At 44.9% G+C, this 27,992-nt stretch overlaps 1 protein-coding gene across 4 annotated transcripts in view; it reads left to right on the top strand.

Annotated features, from left to right (window-relative positions):
• DPP6 (dipeptidyl peptidase like 6) overlaps positions 1-27,992 on the top strand; it is a 562,250-nt gene that overhangs the window by 531,929 nt on the left and 2,329 nt on the right. For all 4 annotated transcript variants that reach the window (XM_063126315.1, XM_063126297.1, XM_063126324.1 and 1 more), the window contains exons 17-23: positions 7,123-7,170; positions 12,957-13,055; positions 16,228-16,297; positions 21,970-22,164; positions 22,441-22,495; positions 24,675-24,786; positions 26,783-26,841. In XM_063126315.1, coding sequence (XP_062982385.1) covers positions 7,123-7,170; positions 12,957-13,055; positions 16,228-16,297; positions 21,970-22,164; positions 22,441-22,495; positions 24,675-24,786; positions 26,783-26,841 — 638 coding nt within the window. The remainder of the gene's footprint in view (positions 1-7,122; positions 7,171-12,956; positions 13,056-16,227; positions 16,298-21,969; positions 22,165-22,440; positions 22,496-24,674; positions 24,787-26,782; positions 26,842-27,992) is intronic.

The raw sequence follows: 27,992 nt of genomic DNA, 5'->3' as shown, positions 1-27,992 counted from the left end.
GATGTAGTGACGGCCACCAGCTTGGATGGCTTTAAAAGGGAATTAGACAAATTCATGGAGGAGAAGGCTATCAATGGCTTCTGGTCCTGATGGCTGTATATCGCCTCTAGCTACAGAGGCAATACACCTCTCAATTACCAGTTGCCTGGGAACACGACTGGGAGGCTGCTGTTGGGCTCCTAGCCTGCTTGTGGGCTCCTCATGGGCATCTAGTTGGCCACTGTAGAAAACAGGATGCTGGAATAGATAGTCCTTTGGTCTGGTCCAGTAGGGCTCTTCCTACCTTCTTACATTCTTATGTTCTTCATTGTAGATATTATTCACACAACAACTTTGCGAGACAAATTAGTCTGTCATCCCTCCCCAACCGGGTGCTCTCCAAATGTTTTGGACTGGAACTCCCAGCATCCCTGACCATTGACCATGCTAGCTGGGGCTGATGGGAGTTGTAGTTCAAAACATCTGGAGGCCACCAGGTTGATGAAGACTGGTCTCAGAGATAGCGACTATCCTAAGGTGACTGAATGACCTTTGTAGCGAAGTGAAGATTTGAACTTGGCTCATCCTAGTGGAATGTCCCAGTTCTAACCAAAGCATTAGGGCCATTTTAGTTTTGTGGTGATAGTGCTGAGAATTCATTTAAGAAATCCCTCGTTCTGCCCCCTCCCAGGTTGTCCAGAGAGAGAGAGAATGACCGTGAAACCAGTTTAAATAGATAGTATTGGTTTGCTCTAAATGGTCTGAGTCCCCTCAGAAGCAATAAATGATCCAGCTACTGACTCCTAGCGCCCCCAGTAACAAACCTGGAGAAATCGGAAGGTGGCTTCCCACATGTTCTGAGAACGGGAGGGGTGTCTGGGTGTTTATTTACAGCAGCTGATGAAAGACCTTGGCTGAACTCATTATTCTTGAGGGCGCAACTGCAGATGTTCTCATCCCTCAAGATTTAGAGCTTCAAGAAGCTCACCTTCAGCGCCAGCTGCACTCTTTATTAGGTTTATTGTTTCAAGGGACCCATTTAACTTTTGATAAATGCCACAAGAATATTAAGGACCTGCTACTGTGAATCTGTTGGAAGGGGGTGGAGGAAGCAGTTCAAAGAGAAGAAATCAAAGAAATCGTCATACATTTGTAATGTATTATGCATGTTTAGTTTAAAGAAGAGAAGACCTGAAGAGGATTAGATTGGGGGGGGGGGGCTTTCTCTCTCTCTCTTCAGGATGTAAAGTGTCGCTATACAGAAAATCAACATCTTTTCTGTGACCTGCAGAAATGTTATATGAAGAATACCAAAGTTGCAGCTTTCTTTTTATTTATTCATTTTTGAGGTTTTATAAAGTAAGTCTCTTGCTTCTAAAGAGTGACGCCGGTCCAGAGAAGAAGGAGATTTTGATGTACATTGGGCCATTCTGTTAAAAAAAGTGATGGCGGCAAATGGCAGAAATGTTGAGAAACATTGTGGTATATAGGCTGCTTTCTATTTACATTCATTACGTTTTCTAAGCATAAGACCAAGGCACTTACCCACTACCACCACCACCACCACCATCCCCATTCCACCTAGAGAAGCCAGCTGAACGAGCAGCCAGATCTTACTTCCACATGGGTCATTGGAAAACACCCGCCACCTCACCTGAAGGCAGCAGGCTAGCTTAGGGTGTGTGCAGGGCAGGTCGCAAGGAACACACAGCTCCGCCCTCCAACAGAGGAGATTGCCTCACTCTCAGGGCCAGCCCAAGAGGTTTTACTGCCTAAAGCGGAAAAGCAAACAACGCCCCCTTTCCAGGCCCACGGGTGACTAAATTGCTTTGGCGTTTGAGACAGAAAATCCCACAAAATAGAATATCTGAAGTCTGCCCAGCGCCTACTAGTTCCTTCCAAGTTCTGCCCCAAATTCACCACGTTATGCCCTAACCCAAACTTGTGCCCTTCCCCATCCTGGTGCCCATGAGATGTGCTTGACTCTAACTCCCACCATCTCTAGCCAGTACAGTCATCCATGCTGACTAGTGGAAGTGAGGGTTGTAGACCAGCCTATCTCAAGGGCATCAGGCTGGGCGTGGCTGCCCACCCTAAGAACATCAGAAGAGCTAAAGGTCTGTCTAGTTTCCACAGTGGCCAACCAGCTGCCTGTGGGAAGCCCACAGTGGGACATGTGTGCAACAGCACCCTCCCACTCATGTTCGCCAGCAGCTGGTGTTCATCGGCATAGTGTCTCTGCTATTCGAGGTAGCACATAGGCGTCAGGACTAGTAGCCGTTGATCGCTTTATCCTGAATTTCTCCAGTCCCCTTTGAAAGCCATCCAAACTGATGCCCGTCACTACATCTTGTGGAAATGAATTCCATAGTTGAACTATGCACTGTGTACTTCTTTATAATTCTGAAAGTGTGAAACACCTTGGATAGCTCCTTTAGAGTTCTGACTGCAACCTGGAGCAGATTCACCATCCAGTATTGGGGAAAAAGGCAGGATACAAATAAAGATGATGACGACGACAATGATAACAACAACAACATTGGATCCACCAGCCTTCATTGCTTCTTATGCCTCTTTATCTTTAAGCAGGACTTAGATCGGACAGCCCTTCACTTGCAGGACACCTTCAAATAGAGGACTGTCCCCTGATAGTTCTTCAAATTGAGGACTGCCCTTTGTGAAGTAGGGGGTGGGTGCTGGATGTATGTGTGTTTTTAATCCAGAGAGTGGTAGAAACGTTTTGCATGTGGGCTCTACAGTAGATACCAGGTCCAGCTCAGCCTTTCTCCTTCAAAAGGTCTCCTTCAAGTGTTGGAAAAGCCAGGTTGTTCTCCGAAGAGACTGTGTGCCTGCTCAAGAATAGATACCTGTTTCAGGTGCTTTAGAATGTAGAATAGGAGCATCCCAGCAGATTCTGGGCAGTCCAAAAACATCTCCATCTTGTTAAGCTGTATGAAAACATGACAACGTTCGTGGTGATGATTTTACCTTGTTACATACATACCTATGGAAGAAGTGCTTAGATGGATTGCCTGCAAGGAGGGGGCGGAGGGGTCACAAATGCCTTTGGGCCTTAGGAAAACAGTTTAAGTCAGTGTGTGTGTGTGTGTGTGTGTGTGTGTGTGTGATTGCCTGCAAATGCCATGAACATCTGTCTCTGGTATTGACTCTGAAAACACTCCACTTGCGGCACAGATCTTTTAATTACAGCCAGTGGCTCAGAGGCGCTCGGGGTGCCTTTGTTTATTAGTAAGATAATATGGCCTCCATATATGAACTTGGATGCATTAAAGCTATACATAATTCATGGCTTAGCAAATAAAGAGATCCTGGAAGCTGTGCGCTGGGGCGTTGGGAGGGGGGCGAGCGGGGAGGCCGGGGTTGCCAATTATCATACTCCTGCAGCACCCAGGTCCTCTGAGTGGGCCCCGGGTGCAGCTGCCCTTTTACATCATTCATGGTCGCTTAAGAGATCCTCTGTCAGAGACCACATCTGTTGCCATTGTCTGCCTAGTGGGAGCATCACTCCTAGTTTGCAATTCCCTGCTACAGACTTGGAGTGGAGGACAAAAGTGCAGGTTTTCCTTTAACTGTTTGTTTATTTGTTTTTTAAAAAACATCCTTCCTCTTCCTCTCTCGCTTCGACAGTCCTCTCCCATTGATAGGTTATATTTTCTGGGTTTTAGTAGTTGACACTGAATGCTGATTGGGTCACTTCCATAATTTCCACAAGCTTTTTAAAAGGAGAAAAACAACGCATGCAGCGTGTTTTGGGGGGGGGACCAGAAACACTTGACCCTTAAAAAAAAAAGGTTTCCTGAGTGTGCTAACAATTGTGATATATTAATTAACTATTAAATATCTAGAGTGTTCCTCTGCTGATATCAGGCAAAATGCTATCAAAAATGTGATCGGGTGTCACTAAGACACTGTTTCATTTTCTGTGAATTTTTAAATTTGTTTATTTTTTCATTTTTAAAAAAATTAATATTGGTTATTAATAACCTGCTAAAAACCCATCAAGGCTGTGTACAACAATTTAAAACAATAAAACCTTAAAATAATAAAAACAAGAGCATTAAGAATAGTACAAACATTAACATTAAATAGTTTAAATGCCCTCAATAATGTGCATTTTTAGACAAAAGAAAAAGTCCTACAACTCCCAGTATTCCCTAGCTGACCATACTGGCTGGGGAATGCTGCGAGTTGTAGAATTGTTTTCTGTCTAAACATGCATAGGATAGTGCCCTAAATTGATTTCATTTGGTTCAAGATTCAGTTGCCAGGGTCTTGATTGGGGCTTAGAGATTGGATTATAGAACTCCAGCCCTATCTCATCTTCATTGGTTACCTATTTCTTTCCCAGGCTCAGTTTAGCTCGGCTTTAGAACAGCCATGCTGGGGCCTTCCAGATCAACCACAGCTCCCATCTGCAACTACTGGGAGTTGTAGTCCAACCTATCTGGCTTCAGGACTTGGATAGCTCCTTTAGAGTTCCAACTGGTTTTGATTGAAACCTGGAGCAGATTCACCGCCCCACTGACATCGGAGCCACCAGCCACCACTATTTTTTAGAGCCCTCAATAGCCTTGAAGAAGGATAGCCAAACTGGTACCAATGACTCCCACAAGCCTTAGTCAGCATGACCAATGACCATATCTCATCCCCATGAGAGATATAGGGTGGGGCATTTTCTATGCTCAAGGCATGTTAATATTATGTCAGTAGGGTGGCCATATGTAAGGTAGAGTGACCAAACACAAAACAGGGCAGGGCTCCTGCAGCTTTAACTGTTGTGATGAAGAGAGAAATTTACCAGGTGCTGCCTGCATACAAATGATACCTGCTGAAATTCCCTTTTCTATCCAACTGTTAAACATACCAGACCCTGTCCTCCTTTCCATATGGTCACCCTATATAAGGGGAGCTTTATAAAACGTGAGGGCGAATGGGTGATGGTTGAAACTGTTTGGGGTGTATGTGAAGAGAAATGGGCGTTTCTAAGGTAAACAATCACTCCTTTCATCCATTTCAAGGCCCTTTCTTATCTGAGGTGAGGAGAACTGAAAACTGCATTGCCATTTCAAATGCATATTTCCCCAAATTCCTTCAGGTGTTGCCATTGGAAATCAGTATCGGCCTCTTACATTGCATTTAATGTCATCCACGAGATCATCTCTGAAGAATGAACCAACTGTTGATGAGAAATAGTAACAAAATCTCTTCTGCTTCTCCATAGTCTACAGCTTATGTTTCATTCCCAAACCATTTAGCTAGAGCAGAATGCAAGAATCGCCTTGTTAATGAAGAGCATTTTCCATTAATGGGGAATTGAAATAAGAATTACCTCATCAATCAGAGGGAAGTAATCTAGTCATTTGTACCACATAAATGAGGGACTTGTCTGAAATAAAAAATGGAACAAGCCTGTTAACAGTATATTCATTCATTCTCTCTCTCTCTCTCTATCTGTGTGTGTGTGTGTGAGAGAGAGAGAGAGAGAGAGAGAGAGAGAGTACAATCACTTCAGTGAGCTCAGTGGGAATATTGAAGATTTATACCCCTATAAATGACTGTAAGATTCCACCTAATACACAGAATTGTAGGTCTTGCATGCTCTGTGCAGGAGAAAAGATGATACATCATGTTAATATTTTCCTATATGTTGATAGCATTGTTGTTGGTTTAAAAATAAATAAAACCAAAGTCACAGAGAAATGTAATGTCTTGCTTCCTAGTGTATTTGTATGTGTTGAGGAAGTTGATGTTTTACGACTATGCCATAGGCTGGCGTGGGGACCCTATGTCCCCTCCAACTCCCATCACCACTAGCTGGCATGGTCAAGGGTCATGGGTAATAGTGTTTGTAATCCAACAACATCTGAAGGACTAAAGATACCTGTCCTTGCCATAGATTGTATAAAACGACTGGTAATGCCTGCATGTGTCCTTTTCATGGGACTTACTCTGTTGGATGAAGAGTGCTTTGTGGCTCAAAACCTTGCCTATTTATACTTCACCATTGCATAGCCTTTCATGGCACGGATGGTCACATGAAACATTTTGGTCATACTTCCCCCCACCCCCCAGATTTACTTCTGTAACCTGAGATCTAGTATCTTTTTTTAAAAAAAAATAGTCATAGAAAGTACATCTGTAATGAGTAGAAAACCTACAACTCTTGAGCAACAATTAAATATACCTTCCTATATGTTCTCATGACACACAAGACGTTATAACCCAAAGAAGTGTTATCTGTTAATGTTGAACATCACAGTGGACGATGGTGGGAAAGTTCGTGTCTTCCATGCTCTTTCTGGGCTGTATGAAGCACTTAGAATTCTGCCTGGGAAGTTAATCCACCTGGACCACTGATATAACACACTCCAGAGGGCAGGCTATTTATCACATGTTACGCCAACAGCACCATCCTAGCAATCATCCCACGAGGCCATTACTCTTCCCAAACATCCACATTATGAAGCACAAATTTAAAGCATCTGCTGACTCAGGCAGTATGGTCAGAAATTTGCACACACATCCCTAACTTACATACCTTAGCCTTTCCTTCACTGGTTTCTGAAGCAGGATGTGTTTTAGTAAATTGACCATAGCAGGGTGTGTGTGTGAGTGAGTGAGTGTGTGCGCGTGTGTGTGTGTGTGTGTGTGTATGTATGTGTATGTGTGTGTGTTCTGAAGACTGAAAGGTTAGTAATGCTTAGAAAAGAAGTAATTTTATACTAGCTAGCATTTTTTTAAAGCCATATTTCCCTTTTACACCATCCATTAACTAAGTATATATGAAGATGGAAATCCCTTGTGCGGTAAATTGTATGATATTTGAAACATCTTAAAAAAGCAAATGATTTTAATTGTGTTTGTGCTAATTAAAATATTGACAAATTAGAGACAATGCTCCGATTCAGTGCTCTGTTGGGAAAGTCTGTCTGTCTGACACGTCTTTTTATTCAGTGGCTGCTAATTATCCTTGGGTGAGTTGCTGCTTAGATCAGCCTTCCGTGAAAGGTAATCTTTGGCCAGCACCGAGGGATGCGGAATCAGGCTCCGAAATATAATTTTAGGGGCATTGTTTTTGTTTGCTTATTAATGGAATGTATTTCTTTCTCCTTATTTTCCAAGGTCCAAGAGTTCCAATGGTAACTGTTCACAACACAACTGATAAGCAAAGTAAGTAGCTATTTCAGATTCCAATGTTTGCAGAGCAGGATAATTTTAGACAGAAGGACAATATCATCATCATCATCATCATCATCATCATCATCATCATTTATTATATTTATATACCGCCCCATTGCCGAAGCTCTCTGGGCAGTTTACAAAAGTTAAAAACAGTGAACATTAAAAACAAATATACAAAATTTAAAACCATAAAAAGCATAAAATACAAACAAAAATAGACAATATCCGTTTAGAACAGCAGAGATCTAATGCCTTCACTCGGATGGAAAGATTAGATAGATAGATAGATATAGATAGATAGATAGATAGATAGATAGATAGATAAGCTGGAAAAAGTGCAGAAAAGGGGCAACTAAAATGATCAAGGGGCTGGAGCATCTCCCCTATGAGGGAAGGTTACATCAACTGGGATTGTTTAGCTTGGAAAAAAAGAGGCTGAGGAGAGACAGGAAAGAGGTGTATAAAATTATGCCTGGTGTGGAGAATGTGGACAGGGAGACATTTTTCTCCCTCACCCATAATCTTGCTGCCAAGATTGGGCTGCCACGCCGCCCAGTGTTGGCAGAAAACTGCGGCATCTTTTCCTTACAACAAGGAGAAGATCAGCCCTTTATTGCTGCAACATTTATTGTGCAAGGAGGTTGGTGTCAGAGGAAAAAGGAAACCATCCGCATTGCCAAGGCCACCAGGCCACCACAGCCGTGCGTTTAGATGCCCTTCCGAAATGTGAACTCCGTTCCTCTGCTCTCGTTAGTTCCAATGGTTTGTGCAAGCGCAGGAAAGCATCGGCCCCGTCGCTTTAGCCATGGGGACCAGTTCCTTCTTCCTCGCTCCCTCGGGCAGCGCTGGATAAGCTGAATAGAGTCTGGAAACAACTTCCAGAAATGTACGAAAGGTTGGAAACTTTGGTGTGTTTTTTCCACACTCCAGATTGCCAACTTGAAAATCAAACGTTGCAGACGTTCCGCTCAGAACTACTGGAAAGCACACGCATTTGGTGCTCCGGCACGCTCGTGTGGCCAGAGAAGATGGAGGGGAAGCAGGGGAAGCCAAGGCTGGAGAAAAGCTCCGTGCGAGAGCGTGGATATCCATGTGATTCCAGTAGAGGCTGGTGGCTCCGATGTCAGGGGACGTGAATCTGCTCTGGGTTTCAGTCAGAACTCTAAAGAAACGAACCAAGGTGCTCCGACTGAAAACCAGGAGCCTGTCTTGATGAGGGGTTTGCCCCAGAGTGCATTTAGAGGGGTTGCAGGTCATCTATATGATGCAGCCACCATCCCGAAGCCATCCAGGGGCAAATCCCCTAAACTCCACTTTAAAAAAGTCAGGCACTTACCCCAGTTTTTTTTTTTAAGTTGAGGTGGGCCCACCACCACCACCCCACACACACCTGTTTTTTTTATTATTTATTTATTTTAATCTGTAGATGTGAAGGTTCGCATCTACAGATTAATTTTTAAAAAAAAAATGGTGGGGGGAGAGGAACGGGTCAGCCAGAGGGAGGGGATGCCTCTCTTGGTTCCCACCATGCCCCCTGACCTTCCTGATATTAATTTTATTTCTCTAGATTTTTTAAAATTAAAAGAAGAATAACTGGGAGGCTGGCCAGCTGCAGAGTGAAGGGCTGCCTTCCAGTGCCATTGTCATTTGGGTTCAAAAGGGAGGCTTTGTATTTTGGACTTCAGGGCCGTGCTTTGCCTCTTGGGCAAATAACTATCATGCTCCGAAACCCTGTCCTGGGAGGCATTCGCTTGCAGGGGCTTCAGCACTTGCCCCAGCTTCAGTTTCCTGCAAGGAGGGCTCCGGAGACTTGCAGCGTTCTTTTTCATGAGGTCCGTTGACACAGTGCTCAGCATGAAAGCCTACAACCACGACACAAGTCCAAGCAAGCCCTGCTTGCTCTCAGCTGCTCAGAGGATCTTCATCTGCCAGACCAAAGCCCCAGATTCATTTCCTCCTAACCCCTCAGGCCTTGTAGAACAAAAAGGGTTACCTATTCAAGAATTGCAGTGGGGGGGAAATCCTTAATCTCTTTTACTCAGAGACACTGAGTTGTAAGGGACCCCTGAAGGTGATTTAGGCCTTCACCAGACCTAAGGCTTATCCCGGGATCGTCCCAGGGTCATCCCTGTTCATGTAAATGACACACAGGGGATCCAGGGATCAGGCAGGGATGATCCCGGGATAAACCTTAGGTCTAGCAAAGGCCTTAGTCTGATCCCAAGCACATAATATTACTTTTCTTTTAGTCACATCAGGTAGCATTCTGGGAAATGAGTGTTTTGTGACACGGCACTCGTTGTATGAATGGGCGACTTCCCAGCAGCCATTTTGTGAGAGTGCCCATGATACTATCACAGAATTCCATATCGAACTGTCATCTGTCTATCTGTGAATGATACAAATGGCAAACGCAAAGCTTTGCCGAAGTGCCTCATTTTGCATTTGATTATCTTGCGGCTTGGTTTCTGGCTCATTATGCGACGCTCTTCTCTCGCTGCCTTGGATAAAGGGAACCATTGTGTTGGCCTTTTGTTGGCCAAGTTCTATTTATTTCATAAGACGAGGAGGCTCCATTAAGGGAGTATTCTGCAGTAATCAGATAACTGTAAATCCCACCCAATATTACGGCGTGCTTACATTTAATTAAGAACGGGCTATTTATACTGCATAGACAAGAGTTCCCAGCGGTCCTAAAGCAGGGAAATAACGTGTGAATTCTCAGGGAGATATGTCAGTCTCCTCTGGTTTCTCCCACTCAGCTCCTGCCTTTCTCTGGATGCAATTATATGAGCAAATAGAATGGCTTTTCTGGAGTCCCTGCGTGGCCAGCCTCTTTCCGCTGATAAAGCTAATTGTGCACGCCGTAATTAAATGAGGATCCTAACATTTAACCAAACTTAATAGTCTGCTGCTTTGGAGCTTTCGCAGGGGTGATGATTTCAATAAAGATGAGAGGAGGCCTTTCAGGAACAAGTTTGAATACTCATTGAACCATTAAACCCACCTGCTGAAATATCTATCCGGGGGGGGGACCCAACTCCCTTCGTTAATTAGAATTGGCCTGGTTTTGCTTCTCCTTGTTAATTCATCGGAGACAAGCACATGGCCCGGGACACGATTCTGAGTTGCACAAAGTATACACTAGTAGGGAGGGGGAGGAAGCAACGTTTCCCCTGATTTTAGGATGGTCCAAGCATAGATTCTAGTTGAGTGTGGCAGGTGGGTGGGGGGAATCTGCATGCATAAATGGTGGGGGGGACACATTCCGAACTTGTTAACTCATTGACTCGTCCACCAAATATGCAGTCATATTTTTTTTGTAGCTCACAATGGATCAGCACTGCCAACCAAGCATTTGATTGCAAACTTTGGGATGTTTTTCTTTTCTGTTTGCACAACAGTGCGTGTATTTTTGTGTGCATTTCTCCAAATGTACCCATCGATTGTACGCATTGTTGAAACGTACACATTTTTCACCCGTTGATTAAAGCGTATTTGCATTCGTTTTTTGAAATGTACTCATTTTTTCAGGCACATTTTTCAAACGGACTCATTTTTGGCGTGATGCAAATTGCATTACAAGCTTGGAAATGTATCGACTTTGACCACTGTTTGCATTTGGGTCCAGTTTTGGTTCTGGGAGGTGTGAATTGCGTGAATTCTGGTCAAAAACAAACTGAAGGGAATTTCTCATATGTTCCTGACTTTGATAAGGAATACGGTTTCTCCTTCCAAAACACACACATGTTTTTTGGACCGTAAGGATTTCCAAGCCCAATCAATAGACTCAGAAATGTCTCATACCCTGAGACCTACCCAATTAAACCCTCAAAAATCTCATTTTGGTACCCTACCTATTGAAATCAAACTAGAGCGATGCCAAGGAGACCTTTATTTTCTAATGGAAGCTGGCACTGCCAGTGAGGCTCATGTTTCTCCCGAAACTCTTAAACGATGCAAATGGTGTTAAATCCTGTCTTGCAGCCTTGTTTCTCCTGGTTCAGGCTTTCTTTAAAAAGGACCAGTCCTGCCCAGTACCACCTAGTTGGCTCCAGCAGCTATTTTGCCCTCATGCCTTGATTGATCATTCCCAGACCTTGTACAGAGATCAGGATGAGATTGCCATGAAATGCGTGTGAACAAGATTGTGTGATGTTGTCACTGAGTAGAAGTGAGGGTGAGGAAAAGGGCAATGCCAATAAACCAATAAAGAGTTTCGCAGGATTATGAAAGATTGCCCCCCAAAAGAGGAGGTGACTTTGACAGTCAGTGCCAAAATTGTGCAGGGAAAAATGTAAATATTTGCAACTCAGGCATACGTAATATTGCCCTTGGGTGTCATTTGTCATGTCGAATTGCCATTGTACACTGTTACTTCCTGTTGATTTGAACAGAGGTTGAAACCAAGGGACAAGTGGAGAGATGAGAAGGCCAAAATTGTTCTTTGCACCAGAAGCAAACTCTGTAACTCAGTGTGCAACCCTTAATTAGGATGATCTAACTAGGAAACAAATGCCCTGATTACATATAGTACAGCTGAAAAGAAAGGACGATGCCTTTTCCCCCCCTTTACTATAAACACTATTAAAAGATGAATCTGAATGGTTCTGGAGTTTTAAAAAACTGATAGGTTTATATCCAGACTTAGTTATATTTAGAGTAGAGATATTGAAATCAATGGGATTTAAGTTAGTATTGACTAGCTGAAGCCCCACTGATTTCAGTGGGTTTATTCTAATTACAACTAAGGGCATGTCTAGACCTCACAGCATCCTGGGAGGGAGGGGGAAGAGCTAGCGATATTCTGCTCGTGAGATCCTCCCCCTCAGTCCACATGGACCGCGTGACGTCCTGGGCATCGGGCCTGTCGTGGTGGCCATTTTTAAAACAACAACAACAAGAAGAGCTTGAGTGCTCTAGCGAAAATTTCAAGGTAAAAAAATTCAAACCCCCCACCCCCGATTCTGTTCCCCTCCCCACCCCCAATGGGTATTTACTCACGAGGAGCTGGGATGAAACCGGGACAGCAGCCCGCACCTCCCGCGGTCTCGGGATATAAGTGGTGCCGGTTATCCTGGGGAAATGGAGGGATCATCCCTCCCTGCCCCCGAGATCTCCTGCGTGACATGTGGATGCACAGGGATAATCCCAGGGCGATTCCCGGGATAAGGCATTGTCTAGACATGCCCTAAGTCTGGATCCCACTGAATTAGGTTCCATCTGATATCCAGAAGTCGAATGCTGCTCATGCAATGGGACATGCTCTTGACCTGTTCTCCCTTCTCCCCCCACATAAACCCCTATTCTGCTCAAGATGGTCCCCCAACCTTCTGGAGCAGAGTGAAGCATATGTGGAGGGCTGGAAGGGGGAGGGGAAATCCATTCTGCCTGTGTTTTCCATTCTACTGGTGGATGGATGACATGGCATAAAACGTTTTTTTCAAAACGTGTAATTTTTCTTTTAATGAGTCAATAACAAGTTGTCACACACCAATTAAAAAAAATGCAATAAAATCACAACAGTTGAGTTGGGGCACAAGAATGACTGCATTGCTCCAAAACAAAATTGTTCCTTTAAGGAAGTTCTTTGATCACACACACACACACACACCTACTCCGCCATTTATTTGACCATTATTCAAACGTTGTGACTGATGATTTTCCCTCCTAGTTTTGCATAATACAAAATTTAGTTGCCGTTCATCTGTGCATAATTAATTCATTCCTTGTATGATGAGTTGGATTCTTTTCCCTCCCTATTTTTTTTTTAGAACTTTTTGATCTAGAGGTAAATGAAAAAGTGCAGAAGACTGTAGCAGAAAGCCAAATGCCCAAGCGAGAATACATGGAAATCAAACTTCATGATTACAGTAAGTTATTTATGCTTCTGTTATTTTAGGTGTTATATTTTAGGCAGAAAGCGCCATTAAGCAACAATATAACATGGGAACATAAAACCAGTTGCCCATCTTTTGCTGTTGCTCTTGTCACACAACCTTGTCGTCTCATCAAGACTGTTGACTTCCTCCTTCTTCATATTCGCACTCTCTCTGAGATTTGGAACACCACCAATTTGGGAAACATGAAGATTGATATTCTCACTGGGCCAAGTCCATCACTCCACCCAATGAACCAAACAAACTCTATGTAAGTCTCTGGCTCAGTTCAGACAATGCATTAGTCAACTCACTGTGAAAATTCCACTCAACGGTTGAGTTTTTAGGGGGTACTCCCCACACAACACGTTCTAACTCCACCGTTGTGTGACTGTGAGCTACCATGGAATTGAGTAAAATCCATCGCAATATTTGATTGACAGTTCCTCCACCCTCTCTCCTCCCCTGGTCCTCCCGATGGCATCCCATTAGTCATTGCTGGGAAAAACAATCCCAGCGGCTCTCCTAGAACGGCACTCGCTCCGTTTGCTGCTCTTGCCAGAGAACTCTGTAGCCAGTGAGAAAAGTCAATGCAACGCAACGGAAAATTCCACTGAGCCCTCCATACAACACACAACACAACAGTTGTGCAGGAACTCTCCTCTGCACAGCATGGAGTATTTTCCAAAAAAAAACCCTCCACTGTTGCATGGAGTTTTCCCGCCAGATAACACATTTCTCAACGGTGCTGTAAAAACTCCACTGTGGAGTCCTAAAACCACTGTTGAGACACATGTTGTCTGAACTGAGCCTCTGTCTAGCAAACAAATCATTTAGGCCTCTCTTATAGAAGCAATGCAACGTATACGCTCCAAAAATCAAAGGCAGCACTGGAAAATGTGCTGTCATCTTCTACAGTGCTGCAACTGTATTCCATGTTTCATTTGCACATGTAGTTGTGCAAAGTGTACAACACATACAAGAAAAAATTAGGACAGGTTGGTCCAAGCTTAAAGAATCTCTTTCCTACTCACATCCAGTATTTCTGTGAATAACAGTAGTATTGATACATTTACCTTCCAGTGACATCAACAGCATATTAGGGCCGAACAAGACAAAATCTTAAATTTGGGGCAGAATTAAATGTGTTTAGCTTTCTCTCTCTTTTAAATAACAGCCACAGGGGGACTGAGGTTGGGACCAGGATGTGCAGGGAGGGGAGGAGGGCTAAACCTTTTTCCCCTGCCATGGTCCTGAAAAATAAATAAACCACTCCCCCGAAGCTGCTATCAGCCCCAGGAAGGAAACTTTCCCCCTGAGGTCACTAACCGTTTATGGGGATTGGGGGAAAGTTTTTTGTCGGAACCACAGCAGAGAGGAAAGTATTTTTTAAACCTCTTTGTGTGCCAAGGTCATGCTCTCAATTGCCCACTCCATGACTATTATTGGAAAGAAAGAAAAAAAGACACATTAACTGCAATCACACATATAACTATTGTCTAGATGGCGGTGGTGGTGTCAAGGGTAAGTGTGATTGGGCCGTTGACAAAGGCCCACACCGCAGGAGGGCCCAATACCTTCAGTTGCCTAGAGTGCTCCTCCTCTTCACCTTTGCAACCTCCTTGTTCACCTGTCTCTCACTCTGGTTCAGACAACAATGGTGGTGAAAAGGAGGACCAGGAGATGCCCCGGCCTGCTTGCTCACTGGCTCTTTGCCTTTCAAGCAAACAAATTGTACCAGCAATGAGAAAGATGAGGAGAAGCAATAGCTGGCGGTGGTGAGAAGGTAGACTCACTGAGGGAGGGGACCGGTTGAAGATATCTTACCCGAGAACTCTCAAAAGCCTGGAACCAACACTGCTAATTTGGCCTTAGAATTGGTTCGTGCTAATTGATAGAGCCATAAATATAAATTGCCAATAACTGTATGGCTGTTTCCCTGTGGCCCTGCTATATTTCCAAAGCCTTCCTGCTTAACACTGCCTATTCCTGCCCACCCCTCGGCAAAGGGGCTGCCCGCATTGTGGACGGTCCCAGGGCCGATACAGATCAGCTCTCCACGAGCAACTTGGATGGAATAACGAAGGAAGGGGGCAAAAGCGTCGTGAAAAGATTGCAAAGCGAACCACTTAAATCCATTGGCTAATCCGGTTACTAACTGCTCTGCAAATGCTGCTAATACCAGATTTAATTGCCTGGCCTTTGGTAATCGGCATTGTGGTTGAGGTTTTAAAAACTAATGAAGGCTGGAAGGGTCTCCTGCAGCCGCTTATTTATGCAGGCGCCAATTTATTTTATTTTATTTATTTTATTACATTTATATACCGCCCCACAGCCGAAGCTCTCTGGGCGGTTTACAACAATTATGTTGTAAACCGGTTTGCAACAATTTCTTGCGTGCCAATATGCACGCAAGAAAGACAAAAAACGAAGCAAAGTTAAATGCTGTTCCTTCAACTAGCAGTTCGCAGAACTGTTCTTTTTAATTTAATTCATCCAATTAAGTTTTTTCTGGTCTATGTTATTCTACGGGGCAAGCGAGGTTGCAATCAAACCCCTGGAGTTTAAAACATACAGGGAGAACCCTTTGTCTTAAAAAGAAAACCCTGAAGCAAAAAAAAGAAAAAGAAGAGGAAGAAGAAGAAGAGGAAGAAGAAGAAGAAGAAGAAGAAGAAGAAGAAGAAGAAGAAGAAGAAGAAGAAGAAGAAGAAGAAGAAGAAGAGGGTAGAAACAAGCTTCTACGGCTCACCATGGGGTATTTTCATTTCACATCAGTCCTCTCTTTCCCTTTCTTCCTCCCCTGATAGTTCCCAAATATTGGTTTGCGGAGCTGTAGCACTTCCACCTGCCTAAAGGGAAAATAATACATATCAGCGGCCACTAATTGCATGGTTGGTCCACGGCCGGGTGTCTCAAAGTGCCTTCGCCTTGGATTGCTTGTCGTCTTCAATATTACAGCGCAGGCTTCCTTTCTGAAAGCGTATATTCAGCTAGGGTGTTATTTGCCAGGCTGTTTGATCAAACATCATTTCATTCCCACTGAGACGTGCCGTAGTGTTACGAAAAAAGGGAGCGAGCGAGAGACCATTCAGTGTGATGGCAATCTCCCCATGCTCACATGCTTTCTCCCCTGCCCCCTTTTCTTCTCTTCGCTGTCTTTATCTAGAATTACCAATGCAAATATCGAAGCCGGCAGTCTTCACTGAAAACATGCACTATCCGCTGCTTCTGGTTGTGTGAGTAACGCAATTGATTGCCTCATCTTCTTGGTCTACCCAAACATTTAACAAAGATGTCATTTTTCTAGTTGCTAAAAGAAACACATTTGAGAGTAAAAGCTTCATCTCACATACCTGTTTCCCTCGAATTATCCCCTACAGCGCAAAGCTGTCATTGTCGTTGTTGTTGTCGTCGCTAGCTAAATCACACCCTGGGCGGCAGCGCTCCTAAGATCCTTTGCATACCAGGAAAAGGGTTTAAGGGGGGGGGGGGAGAATGTAAAAAAATCATAAAAAATCAACGAATGACCCAATCCGATTCAAATTTGGTATGCTTAAAGCTCTCCTTAATGTGCCAATTTTGATGGCTTTATCTTTAAAACTTATGCAGATATAAGCATTTGTTTAATTTGAAGCTTAAAAGTATCAAATCCTGCTCCTGCGCCCCCAGTGGCCGCTTGGAAAACAACAAATGATTCGCTCCAAAAGTAGTAGCAAAATAGGTCGGGTCTTTTAGCTTTATAGCACAATTAAAGCAGGATGCATGGGAGTACTTCACAGTCAAAGCAGGTTATAAACTGGAAAACTTCAGAGTCCTTTGCACGCAATTCGCAGTGATTGCACAGTATAATGCTGGTGTGATAAAGCTCTAAGGTTCCTTTAAGAGCTCAGCTGGAAGGACCAACTAGAAGGGGATGAAGGGGCATGGCCAACTGTAGAGGGGAACTGGGAGAGAACAATTTAGATTACAAGGATGGGCAACTCGGGGTCTTCCAGACCTTGTGGGACCGCAACCCCCATCATACCCCACCATTGGCTGTGCTGGCTATGGCTAATGGGGCTGCAGTCCAACAACATCTGGAAGGCTATAGGTTGCCCACACCTGAGCTAGAAGGACAACCAAGATGAAGTCCTCATCTACTAAAGTACAATCAAGTGTTGGCTTTTGCATCCCATAGTTCACAGCATTGCTTCTTAATTCAAAGAAGAACATAGTAAGGGTGAACGGCCACCTTTTGATTTTGAGGATGGAGCCACGCTCAAGGGAGTTGGACAGAACTTGGTGGAACTAGAGGTAGTAGGGATGGAATGGAGCAGGTGTGGGCAGAACCATGACAGAATGTAAGAACATAAGAAGTGCCTTTATTCCAAATCTTTATTATGCAACCAAAATAGGTTTTTGCCAACATCATCAACAATAGACACCACAAGGTACAATATAAAACAGAGTATTATAGTAGTTCGGTCACAATAATCCATGCTGGATCAGACCGAGGGTCCATCTAGTCCAGCACTCTGTTCACACTGTGGCCAACCAGCTATCAGTCAGGGATGAACAAGCAGGACATGGTGCAACAGCACCCTCCAACCCATGTTCCCCAGCAAATGGTGCACACAGGCTTATTGCCTCGAATACTGGAGACAGCACACAACCATCAGGTCTAGTAGCCATTGATAGCCTTTGCCTCCAGGAACTTATCCAACCCCCTTTAAAAGTCATCCAGATTGGTGGCCATCACCATATTCTGTGGTAGTGAGTTCCATAATTTAACTATGCACTGTGTGAAGTAGGAAACCGTAGCGTTGTTCAGACTATTTGCCCATCTAGCTCAGCCTTGCCTATACCATCCTCACCCAAACCAGCAGCCTCCAGAAGTCTTCAACTACAACACCCATCATCCTTAGCCATGAAGATAGTGGGAGCTGTAATCCAAGACATCAGGAGGCTGCCGGGTTGATGGAGGCTGGCCTATGTTGTCCAGCAGCTGCTGTGTGGTCTGAAGCTGAGGTCTCCCCCATTGCCTCCTATCCCATCCTTTTAACTGGAGATTGCCAGGGACTGAATCTGGAACCTTCTGCATGTGCTCTTAGGGCCGGCTCTACCATTAGACAAAGCGAAGCAGTTGCCACAGGCAGTAAATGCTGGGAAGCGGCACCATGGTGCCACGCGGCCTGCCTTGCACCGCCTACACTTGCCTCCTGCCTTCAGGGGTGGTGGAAGATGCTGTCTCATTGTCAGTGTTGAATCAAGATTCAACTGACACAGTCTAGTGGGCTTTTTTATATGGAATGAGTGGGGACCCCCACGGGTGGTTTTGCAGCCCCCAGTGGGTCCCCTGCTACGACCACCATGGCCTGCCACCACCCCACCAGCTTCGCAACAGTTCTCCTGGGAAGCAAGGTGTGTGAGGAGGGCATGCCTTACAGCCCAGCAGAATCGCCAGGAATCCAGGCAGCCGGATACTTCCAGAGGTAGTGCGCCAGTTCTGGCTGCAGCAGTGGTGGAGCGGTGGGCTCATGGTTGGTTCTGGGGGGGGGGAATAATGCACCCCCCTCCCAAGCCTCCAAAGTTGCCTGCCCCTGAGTTAGTCTGAACCCTTTCCTGACCAGTCTGACCAAATGCTTCCGAGAATATGACCTTGAGCCCCTGTAGAGAAGCCAGGCTGAAAAGGAATACATGGAACCCAAACCATGTTGTTGTTGTTGTGATGGTGGTTTTCCTTTTGCAAGCCAAAGAGGGAATGATGACACAGCCGGAGCCTTCCAAAATGTCACCCTGAAGCTCGCTGGAAGCCCTGCCATTACATCCCATCCAAATTATCTCTGAGGAAATGTGTTTCATTATGCAAGTGCTTGAGGAAGATTGGTACTCATCAAGCTAACAACACTTGATTAGATGGCCTCAGAATGAGGACTCACTGCTGGGGGTGTGCACTGAATAAATGCACATCGGAAAAGTCACACGCACTGGGGACAAACACACACACACACACTTTTAGCGACGTTCTTGCATCGCTAAAAGTGGGGTGAGAATGAGGGGCGTCAGTGGGTAGGATCCAGACTTAGTCACGTTGGCAGACCCCTTGAAAACAATGGGATTCCAGTTAGTCATAACGATTCTCGAAACACGGGTTTTGCCTTCTTGAAACAGGTTTGGCTTTCCTAATGCTGCAGATGGGTTTTTTTTATTGTCTAAGGCTGCATCCTATGCATGTTTAGGCAAGGAAAAAATGTCCTACAACTCCCAGCATCCCCTAACCAGCTATGCTGGGAGTTGTAGGATTTTTCCCAACTGAACATACAGATGATTGCGCCCGTATAATTTTGTTGTTTAAAAAGTTGTTTTAATTGGTTGTGGTTTGTTGTAGTTTAGCTTTGCTTGTTCCCTTGGGGGCCTTTTTCGGGGTGAAAGAGGGGATGCAAGTGAAAGCAAATGAACCAAAGTTCCTTGTGACAATGTGACATTCACCCAACCCATTCATTTTGAAATTGGAAGTGGATAGAATCATCTACATTTCTCTTCCTATGACCTGTGGCTGCAGTTGCCCTAGAGAAATTAAAATCTGTCAGCTCAGCTTGACAAGGAAATGTGTAAAAGATGTGTAAAAATCACTTGACATTGCAGTTAACATAACTATTTGGCTGCAGCTCTGCAAAAGAACAGATAAGCTCAGTCATAAAATGACTCAGTGACTTGGTTCACATGACACAACAGCCCACTGTGGCTTAATTAACCCACGAGGGCTGCTGGGTTTATATATGGGGCCCACAGGCTCTTGGCTTGCTGTGGCTTGTTATATTGTGCAATCCCAGTCAGCAGGGGTTGTTTGAGCAATGTCTAACTCTCATACAACCCTCAAACAAGCCCTGTCCCCTGGGTTTGCATGACACAGCAAGCCTGGCATTCACAGGCTCCATGCAGAAATGGTGCAAACGGGTACCCAACAGAATGCAGCAGCTGCCATAGATAAATTAACCCATTGTGGCTCTGTCATGATGTGCAAACACTGCCAATGTGTGTTCTCTAAAGCTGTGGAAATAGGGTGGCCAGCTGGCCTAGTTTAGACAGAACAATCCTCTATTTTGGAGACCTGGAAGAAGACAGTCCTCTACTTTAAGATGTCCTCTATTTGATGGGCTGACCCATCCAAGTCTGGTTTGAAGTCAAAGAACCATAAGGAAGGAGAACAGCAGGGGCCTTGAAGTTGCCCATCAACTTGGGTGACCATATGAAATGGAGGACAGGGCTCTTGAATCTTTAAGAGTTGTATGCGTGTAGCACCTAGTGGAATTCCTTCTTCATCACAACAGCTAAAGCTGCAGGAGCCTCACCCCCTTTTGTAACTGGTCACTCTGGTATAGCTCCTGCAGCTTTAACGGTTGTGATGAAGAGGGAATTTCAGCAGATGGTACAACAGCTCCTACTTCCTGTGCTTCTGTACATAACCTCTAGCATGGGGGCTTATGCATCTCAACCACAGAGCGAGAGAGGCCCGGTGTCAGCAGTCAGCCCAGGTGGCCACCTGGCAGAGCTCCCCACTGCTCCCCAGAGATGCTGAGGCCATTTCCCATTTTCCTCCAGGAGAGGTGCCATATGGCAGCATAGAAAGCAAAGCCGAAAACAGCAGAACAGGCACAAGTCCTCTGGGTCCATCCCTCATTTCTCTCTTGTTCCTTTTGGTGACGACAAAATGGAAGTGAGACGTTAAAAACGGTAGAGCAGCAGCACCAGTCATGCTGGGGAATAGGACTGAACCTGTATTGGTGGGGCTGATGGAGGCTCAGATTGTGGAGTGGGGAAAAGGGAACCCACTAAAACTCTAGCGCATGTAGGCCACATACACAAAAAGGGAGTTGCCCCTGCACCGAGAGGCGCATGAACCTCAGATGGAAGGAGGGGACAGGTCCTCCATGACTTCCAATGCTATCCAGAAGTGAGAAGAACAGGAAGTTCCTTCTAAGGAAGGAAGATAGGAAGTGGGTCAGGCTATTCATTAACCTAGGCCAGATCTACACAAGCAGGATTTGACATTTTGAAAATGGTTTGAAAACTGCGTATGGAGTGTGGCCTGGGCCCAAACAGTTGCCAATACTGTTATAAACCATTTTAAAGCAGTAGTGTAGATCCTGCCCAAGCCTACTTGTCTTTTCCTGCATCTCTGCATCCTTTCCTGCATCTCTGCATCCAAGGCTAAGGATATCGGAGAAACCTGCAATGGAATCAAATAAGTTCAGATTTCTTTGAAACCAACCCCTTGGATTCCACAGCGGACTGTCGTTTCCCAAGTTGCAAGGATGCTGCAGACTTGCAGACTATTCCTTTTTTCTTTTTTTAACTTTCCAGAACGTTACACAAACTCAGTCACAGAAAAATAGTACTTGAAATTTATTTTTTTAAAAAAAAAAAAACACCAGCCAAAAATGTGCAGAATGAAAATGTACATTTTGGGGGGACTGGCACATTTGGGGTCAGTGGGTGGTGGTGACTGGCACATTTTTTTTTTGCAAGTTCGAATTTGTGCAAATTCAGGTAATTGGGGAAAAAATACAATTCCGACAGTGAGCGGACAGGAGAACAAAAGGCACCTCACAATTCACAAAACACAGATGGAATGGATTTAACAAAATCCATACATCCCTACCCATGGGGGGCATTTTGTGATGGCAGCCAGGACAGTTTCTCAATTTGCCAGAGATACCCACAGCCCTGGTCTATTTTGTCTAGGATCTCAAGAGACGCCTGTCCCACCACCTGCTCCCTGACCTTTCTACCGGGATTGAACCCAGGGCTGTCTGCTTGCAGAGCACATGGTCTGTCCCTGAGCTCTTCCTTCCCATTGCCTTGTTGACCATCCAGAGCCCCTCCCAATCCCCCATGCTAACGTGCACTTGCTTTGTCCCTGTTTCAGCGATGGAACTCCTGGCACGCAGAGTGTGACGGAAAAGTTTGAAGTGAACTGGGAAAGCGTCCTGGTCAGCAACCATGGGGCCATCGTGATGAAGTTCGATGGGCGCGGAAGTGGCTTTCAAGGGACCAAGCTGTTGCATGACATCAAAAGGAAGCTGGGTGCTTACGAAGAAAAGGACCAGACAGAAGCTGTCCGGTGAATGGCGCTGAATTCTGTTTGTAGTTGTAGGCTTAAAATTAAATGTTGACGTGTAAAAATACCAAATGATCTCTACTACTGCGTAGGAACAGTGAGAGTGCTATAAGGTAACTGATGGGGTCAAGCCAACCAGCATGACCTCTGTCTTTTGCAACTGGTGCTTCCATATATCAAACTGGAATTTGCCCAGAGGCGGTGTAAATACTTGTTAAGCCACCATATTTCATCCAACCTCTTACCTTAAGAGAATCACGTCTTTGTTTTCTTTTTCAGCGCACTGCTGCAAAACACCTTTATTGATAAGTCTCGCGTCGCCGTGTTTGGAAAGGTGAGTGCCTTGGCAATCCGCTCTCGCTTGCTTAAGAATTTAGATCCGCATCGTGATGGATTGAGGGTGTCTACAGTTTATTACGGTTCTCTTTTTAACAACTGCGTGTTGCTTCATGATTCTCAGGAGGAGAGCCTCGGTTTTTTAATCAAGTCATCAATCAGCATTTTCGTGTAAATCCTGCCTTGAAATTGGAAGACGCCAACTCTTTGTGAGAGAATGTTGTGGGATGAGAATTCCCCCTTTTTAACGTCAGCTCCCAGATAATATTCAGTTTGTTTCTTGACGTTTGTTGAATTGTGGGAGGGGTTTAATCAAGCCTACCAAAACTGTGCTAATTAGCATTTCAGGGGATGCAGGGCTGAAGCTCAGTATGGTGCAAAATAACCCCTGGCTCAATTTTAAGTGAGCAAGTATTGTAAGGAAACAATGGACCTGTATGGGAAGTAGAAGTGAATTAATAGAATACCACCATAGTGGGAAGTCTGTGATGAAATGACTTCTGTGCCTACCTGTTCAATCTGCTGTTCAGATGCTAGGTGCTGGCAAGGAAGAGTTCTTATGGTACTTTATCTTTAAATAAACTGGACAAGGCTTCAAATAGAGGACTGTCCTTTGGCATCCCTTCAAACAGAGGATTGTCCTCTGTAAAACCTGGCCACCCTACTTCACAATCAGTACTGGGCCTCTTCACAAACCTTGCAGTCATTTGACTGTGCGTCTCTAGGCAAGAAGGCAATTCAGCACTTGAGTGGTAGAGTGTAGGGTGCGTTGTTGACTGCCCCCATCCACCCACCCACTTCCTTCTCAAGGACAACTGCGTTCTTGTGATGGCATCCATAACAAGACATGGTCTGACTGGAGCTGGGGCTACTCTGTCTTAGAAAACCATGGATTTGGGGGATTGAAGAGCCCCGGATTCGGCAAATGAGATACTCGCTTGCATATCCCTAGTCCAGCAATGGGGGGAAGCATGGTCCTCCAAATGCAGCTCCCATCAGCCCTTGCCAGGAATAGTAGTCCAACAATATCTGAAGCGCCGTTCCCAATCCCTTTCCTATACCAATTAAAAGCGTAATCTTATCCATGTTTAGACAGAAGAGAGTCCTACAACTCCCAGCATTCCTCAGGCGCAGTGCTGACTGGGGAATGCTGGGAGTTTTAGGACTTCCTTCTGTCTAAATATGCATAGGGTTGCATCCTAATGCATGTTCAGTGATCCTTTCTGTCTCCAGTTTTGTGGCATGGTTAGACTGGTGTCCACAACTGAAGTAGACCAACAGCCTTCCTTGACCTGGTGTCCTCCAGATGTGTGGTTTGCGACTTCCATAGTTCCCAGCCAGATGTTAATAGGATCCAACCTGGACAGTAGCCCAGAGCCTTTAATCTCTTGTAAAAGAGCTCAAAACCGATCAGCCAGCAACAGGCACGGGGGTGCTGCAGGTCTCCCATTGTAGCTCCCTTCTTGTGCGTGAATAAGCAGCATATTGTTAAACCGGGCCAGGTTTAAGGTTCTTGTACCTGTGTACAAAGCCCTAAACAACTTGGGACCAGGATACCTGAGAGAGCACCTTCTCCCTTACCAACCTGCCCGGTCACTGAGGTCATCCGAGGGCCTGCTCCTGGGGGTTCCACCTAGATCCATCCTCCGATTGGAATCCACTAGGGGAAGAGCCTTCAACGTGGTGGCCCCCCTCCTGTGGAATTCCCTGCCTCTGGAGGTCAGACAGGCACCAACCTTGTACTCCTTTCGGCGCCTCCTGAAAACATCTTTATTCCAAGAAGCCTTTCTTTAACATGCAGCCTTGGATTTCTATTTTTGCTTCTTTAAAATTTTGTTTTAACTGTTTTATTCTGTTTTTATTTTCATTTTATCTTGTACACCGCTCCGAAATTTTTCAGTGGGGAGCAGTATATAAATATTCTAAAATAAATAATAATAAATAATATTGTAACTCTGAGAGCATGCCGCAGAAGAACCCTATACTTGCTGCCCAGCACATCAGTGGCTCGTGTAAGCATTTAGTTAGGGGACTGCCATTTCCCAAGCTATTCAAGTATGGGCAGCATTGTGACAGGGATTTCATATTAATATGCAGGCATGACCCGAGAAAGATTCCCCACCCCCCCACCGCACATTTCCAACCCTCATCTTGTTACTTCCTTCCCTGCCTTTCAGGATTACGGCGGCTACTTGAGCTCTTACATCCTTCTTTCTGGAGAAGAGAATAAGGACCCAGTCTTCTCATGCGGTGCTGCTCTGTCCCCACTGACAGACTTCAAATTATATGGTAAATACCGGCCCCATCAGTTCAATGGATACTGAGACGCGTATCCCGTTGCTCAGTGATCACGCTGGGCAAGTGTTGAAATTGCTGTTGGCCTCTGAGAATCAACGCTTACATTTAAAAAAGCAAAAGAAACCCACCACAAGTTGCAAGCCCTTGAGACTGGGAAGATTATCATGGTCATCCCATGAAGCTGGTTGGTGGGAGATTCAGGAGAGATCAAAGGAAGGACTTCTTCACACAGCCCATAGTTAAATTATGGAGTTCACTACCACAGGATGTAGACCACCAATTTGGATGGCTTTAAAAGGGGGTTGGAGAAATTCCTGGAGCAGAAGGCAATCAATGGCTACTAGTCCTGATGGCTAATTGCAACCTCCAGTATCAGAGGCAGTAAGCCTATTATACACACCAGGGGTTGGAGAATTGGTTGGGAGGGTGCTGTTGTACCGTATCCTGCTTGTGGGTTCCAGGTCTGTAGCTGGTTGGCCACTGTGTGAACAGAGAGTTGGACTACATGGACCCTTGGTCTGATCCAGCAGGGCTCTTCTGATGTTCTGATGTTCATGCCCTTCCCATGACTCGCAGAATAAATAAGGGGTCAGACCCAGATTTATGCTGGATCAACTCTACCGATGGAAGTGGACTTCTCCCTCCCACGGCAGCCCCTCCAGCCCCCTGAAAATGCTCCAGAGAGAGTCAGGAGTCCCTGTTAAAATGTGCAGAGCCTTTCCTTTCACGGAGGGCAGATCCGGGGTCCGGCTCAAACGAAACAGTCACAGAATAAGCCAATATATGCACATTGTTTTCAGTTACATGACTGTATAGCTTGTGGCAAACGGTTTGTATAGCTTGAAGCACTGGGTAGACTATGTACTCGATTAAGCTGATTTGCTTCAGATGGATTATGTTTTTATTCAAATATCCTGTGAGGGAAAGCCAAATGTAGATCAAGTCCTGCTTGCCCTTCCTCATTCGTCATAATCCATTTGCTTCTGCATCCAATTTATATTTATTTGTTTGTTTATTTAATGATTAGGAATGGGTAACGTGTTGCCCGGACCTTTAACAATGTATATTATTTTTTATTTGAGTATTATGTATTTTATCGTTTATTGTTGTTCCCCGCCTCGATCAGAATGGAGAGGCGGGTAAGAAATTTTTATTATTATTATTATTATTATTAGTGTGGCTCCCACTGCTGCACTGCTGGAATTAGGCAACGATAGCAAAATAATTGGCGGTTTGCCACAAAAATTTCAGCACCGTGATGACAGCTGAAAAGGGCCAAATTTAGCTTCAAAAGAAGGCAGGCACCTTGATTGAAAGCTAGGTTTGGCCTTTTCCACTGTCGTAGCTAATGCCTCACTAAAATTCGGTGGTAACCAAATTTTGCTGCTGTTTTGCTGCTGTGCTGTCAAATTTTGCCCGCATTGCATTTGCAGGGGTGCAGGCCCAGGGAAGGGGTGGCGAGCCCCCAGTTTAGATGGTGTATAAATACTGATATCACAATGGTAACAATAAAAAATAAACATAAATAGCAAAACAGTACAAGAATTGAAATCGCAGATAAAATCGCACAAGGTTGAAGGTAACAGATGGTTGGCCACTGTGTGAATAGAGTGCTGGATTAGAAGGACCTGTGGTCTGATCCAGCATGGCTTTTCTTATGTCCTTAGGGCTTGGGAAATTAAAAGGTGAAGCAAGCCTCCCTGGGAAGAGTGTTCCCTAATCAGGGTGCCACCACTGAGAAGGCCGTCTACCCCAGTTGGCAGTATGAGAGCTGGAGAAAGGGGAGGCAACATCTCACTTTACAACTGGCCGGTGTGGAGAACACATTTCATCTTTGGTTACAGGATGTGCAGAAAATTAAAGCCATCCTTTTTTAATGTCCTCATTTGCCCAGGTTGACAAAACAGCAAGCAAAACACAATCCCTAACTGAATACTGTTATGGGCTTGGTGATAATACCTAACTCGTTTATTTTTGCTTCTTTCAGCTTCAGCCTTTTCAGAAAGATACCTGGGTTTACAAGGGATTGACAATAAAGCATATGAGGTAATGGCATAGATAGCTGAGCTGGCTGTAGGAGCATCTATGTGTAGCATGATGTCGTGTTTCTCAGAACACTCCTGCTTGGGAGGCAAATGATGAGGCTTGCTAAGTAATCTACAAGCTTTTATTAAGCAATAAACGTCTCTTCTACCTGAATAGAGTCTAACCTCTTGGAAACGTCCCCGTAGGCAAAACTACGCAAACTAAGCAAGACAATTGTCTGTTCAAGAAGAATAGGAAGTCACTTCCCAAACGCCCGAAACTTCAGAGCGCCTGGTGCAGAGGCAGGTTCTGGCATAATCGAACCAACTTTCTCACTCCTTCCTTCCGCTCCGTGCATTTGAGTTCCCAGCGGACCCTAGCATCAGCTAGCTTGTCGGGACGCTCACCTCCGGAAGAAACCTCACTTCCCACTGAGTGTGTAGGATTTGGCCTTGAGGAGATAAGCTCTGGAGAGGGCTGACTCCCAGCTGGGAATCGCCCATGAGAGCTTCCTCCCCCACTGGTATAGGCTGGCTGGTGTCTGGCGCTGCCTCCTCTAGGTCCGAATCTGATTGCGATTGATTACCTGAAACATCTTCTCCCAAAACGGGCAGTAGGGTTAGACATGACACATGAGTGCATGACACAGCTTAGTTTTTCAGCCCTGCCCTCTTGAGCACCACTTGAGAGCAGAGAATTTGGGGGGTTATCCAGTGTTAATCCTACACAGAGTTCACCCACTGAAATGAATTTCAGTGGGTCTACTCTACATAGGACTAAGATTGGATACTATTCATTGATTGCAGGAGTAAACACAATTGCTAGTTTTAATAGTACATCTGGAGATGGCATAGGCTCTGTGACTTGTATCTGTGAATGATTCTTTGTTAAGATATAAATACCTTGCCTTTCAATATAGTAAAACATGCAAGAAGTGGCTTCAAAAACATAAAACACTGTAAAACACAAAATCACTAAACAGTAAAAACCGTAACAATAAAAACACAAGACCAGGTGAACATTTCATAGGAACATAAACTATCTTCCTCACTGCTCTTTAAATTGTAGGAATAGATTTAGTCTGGTACCTGGAGCTAAACTTTGTTTGGTGGGGGGAGGAGGTGTTCCATAAAGAGGGTGCTACACAAAGAAGGCCGCAGCGCAAGCTGGAA

Source organism: Elgaria multicarinata, chromosome 1 (genome assembly GCF_023053635.1).
Source record: "Elgaria multicarinata webbii isolate HBS135686 ecotype San Diego chromosome 1, rElgMul1.1.pri, whole genome shotgun sequence".
In the NCBI taxonomy this organism is placed as follows: Eukaryota; Metazoa; Chordata; class Lepidosauria; order Squamata; family Anguidae; genus Elgaria; species Elgaria multicarinata.
Note: the sequence above shows the minus strand (reverse complement) of the source record. Positions and strands in the feature narration are given on the sequence as shown.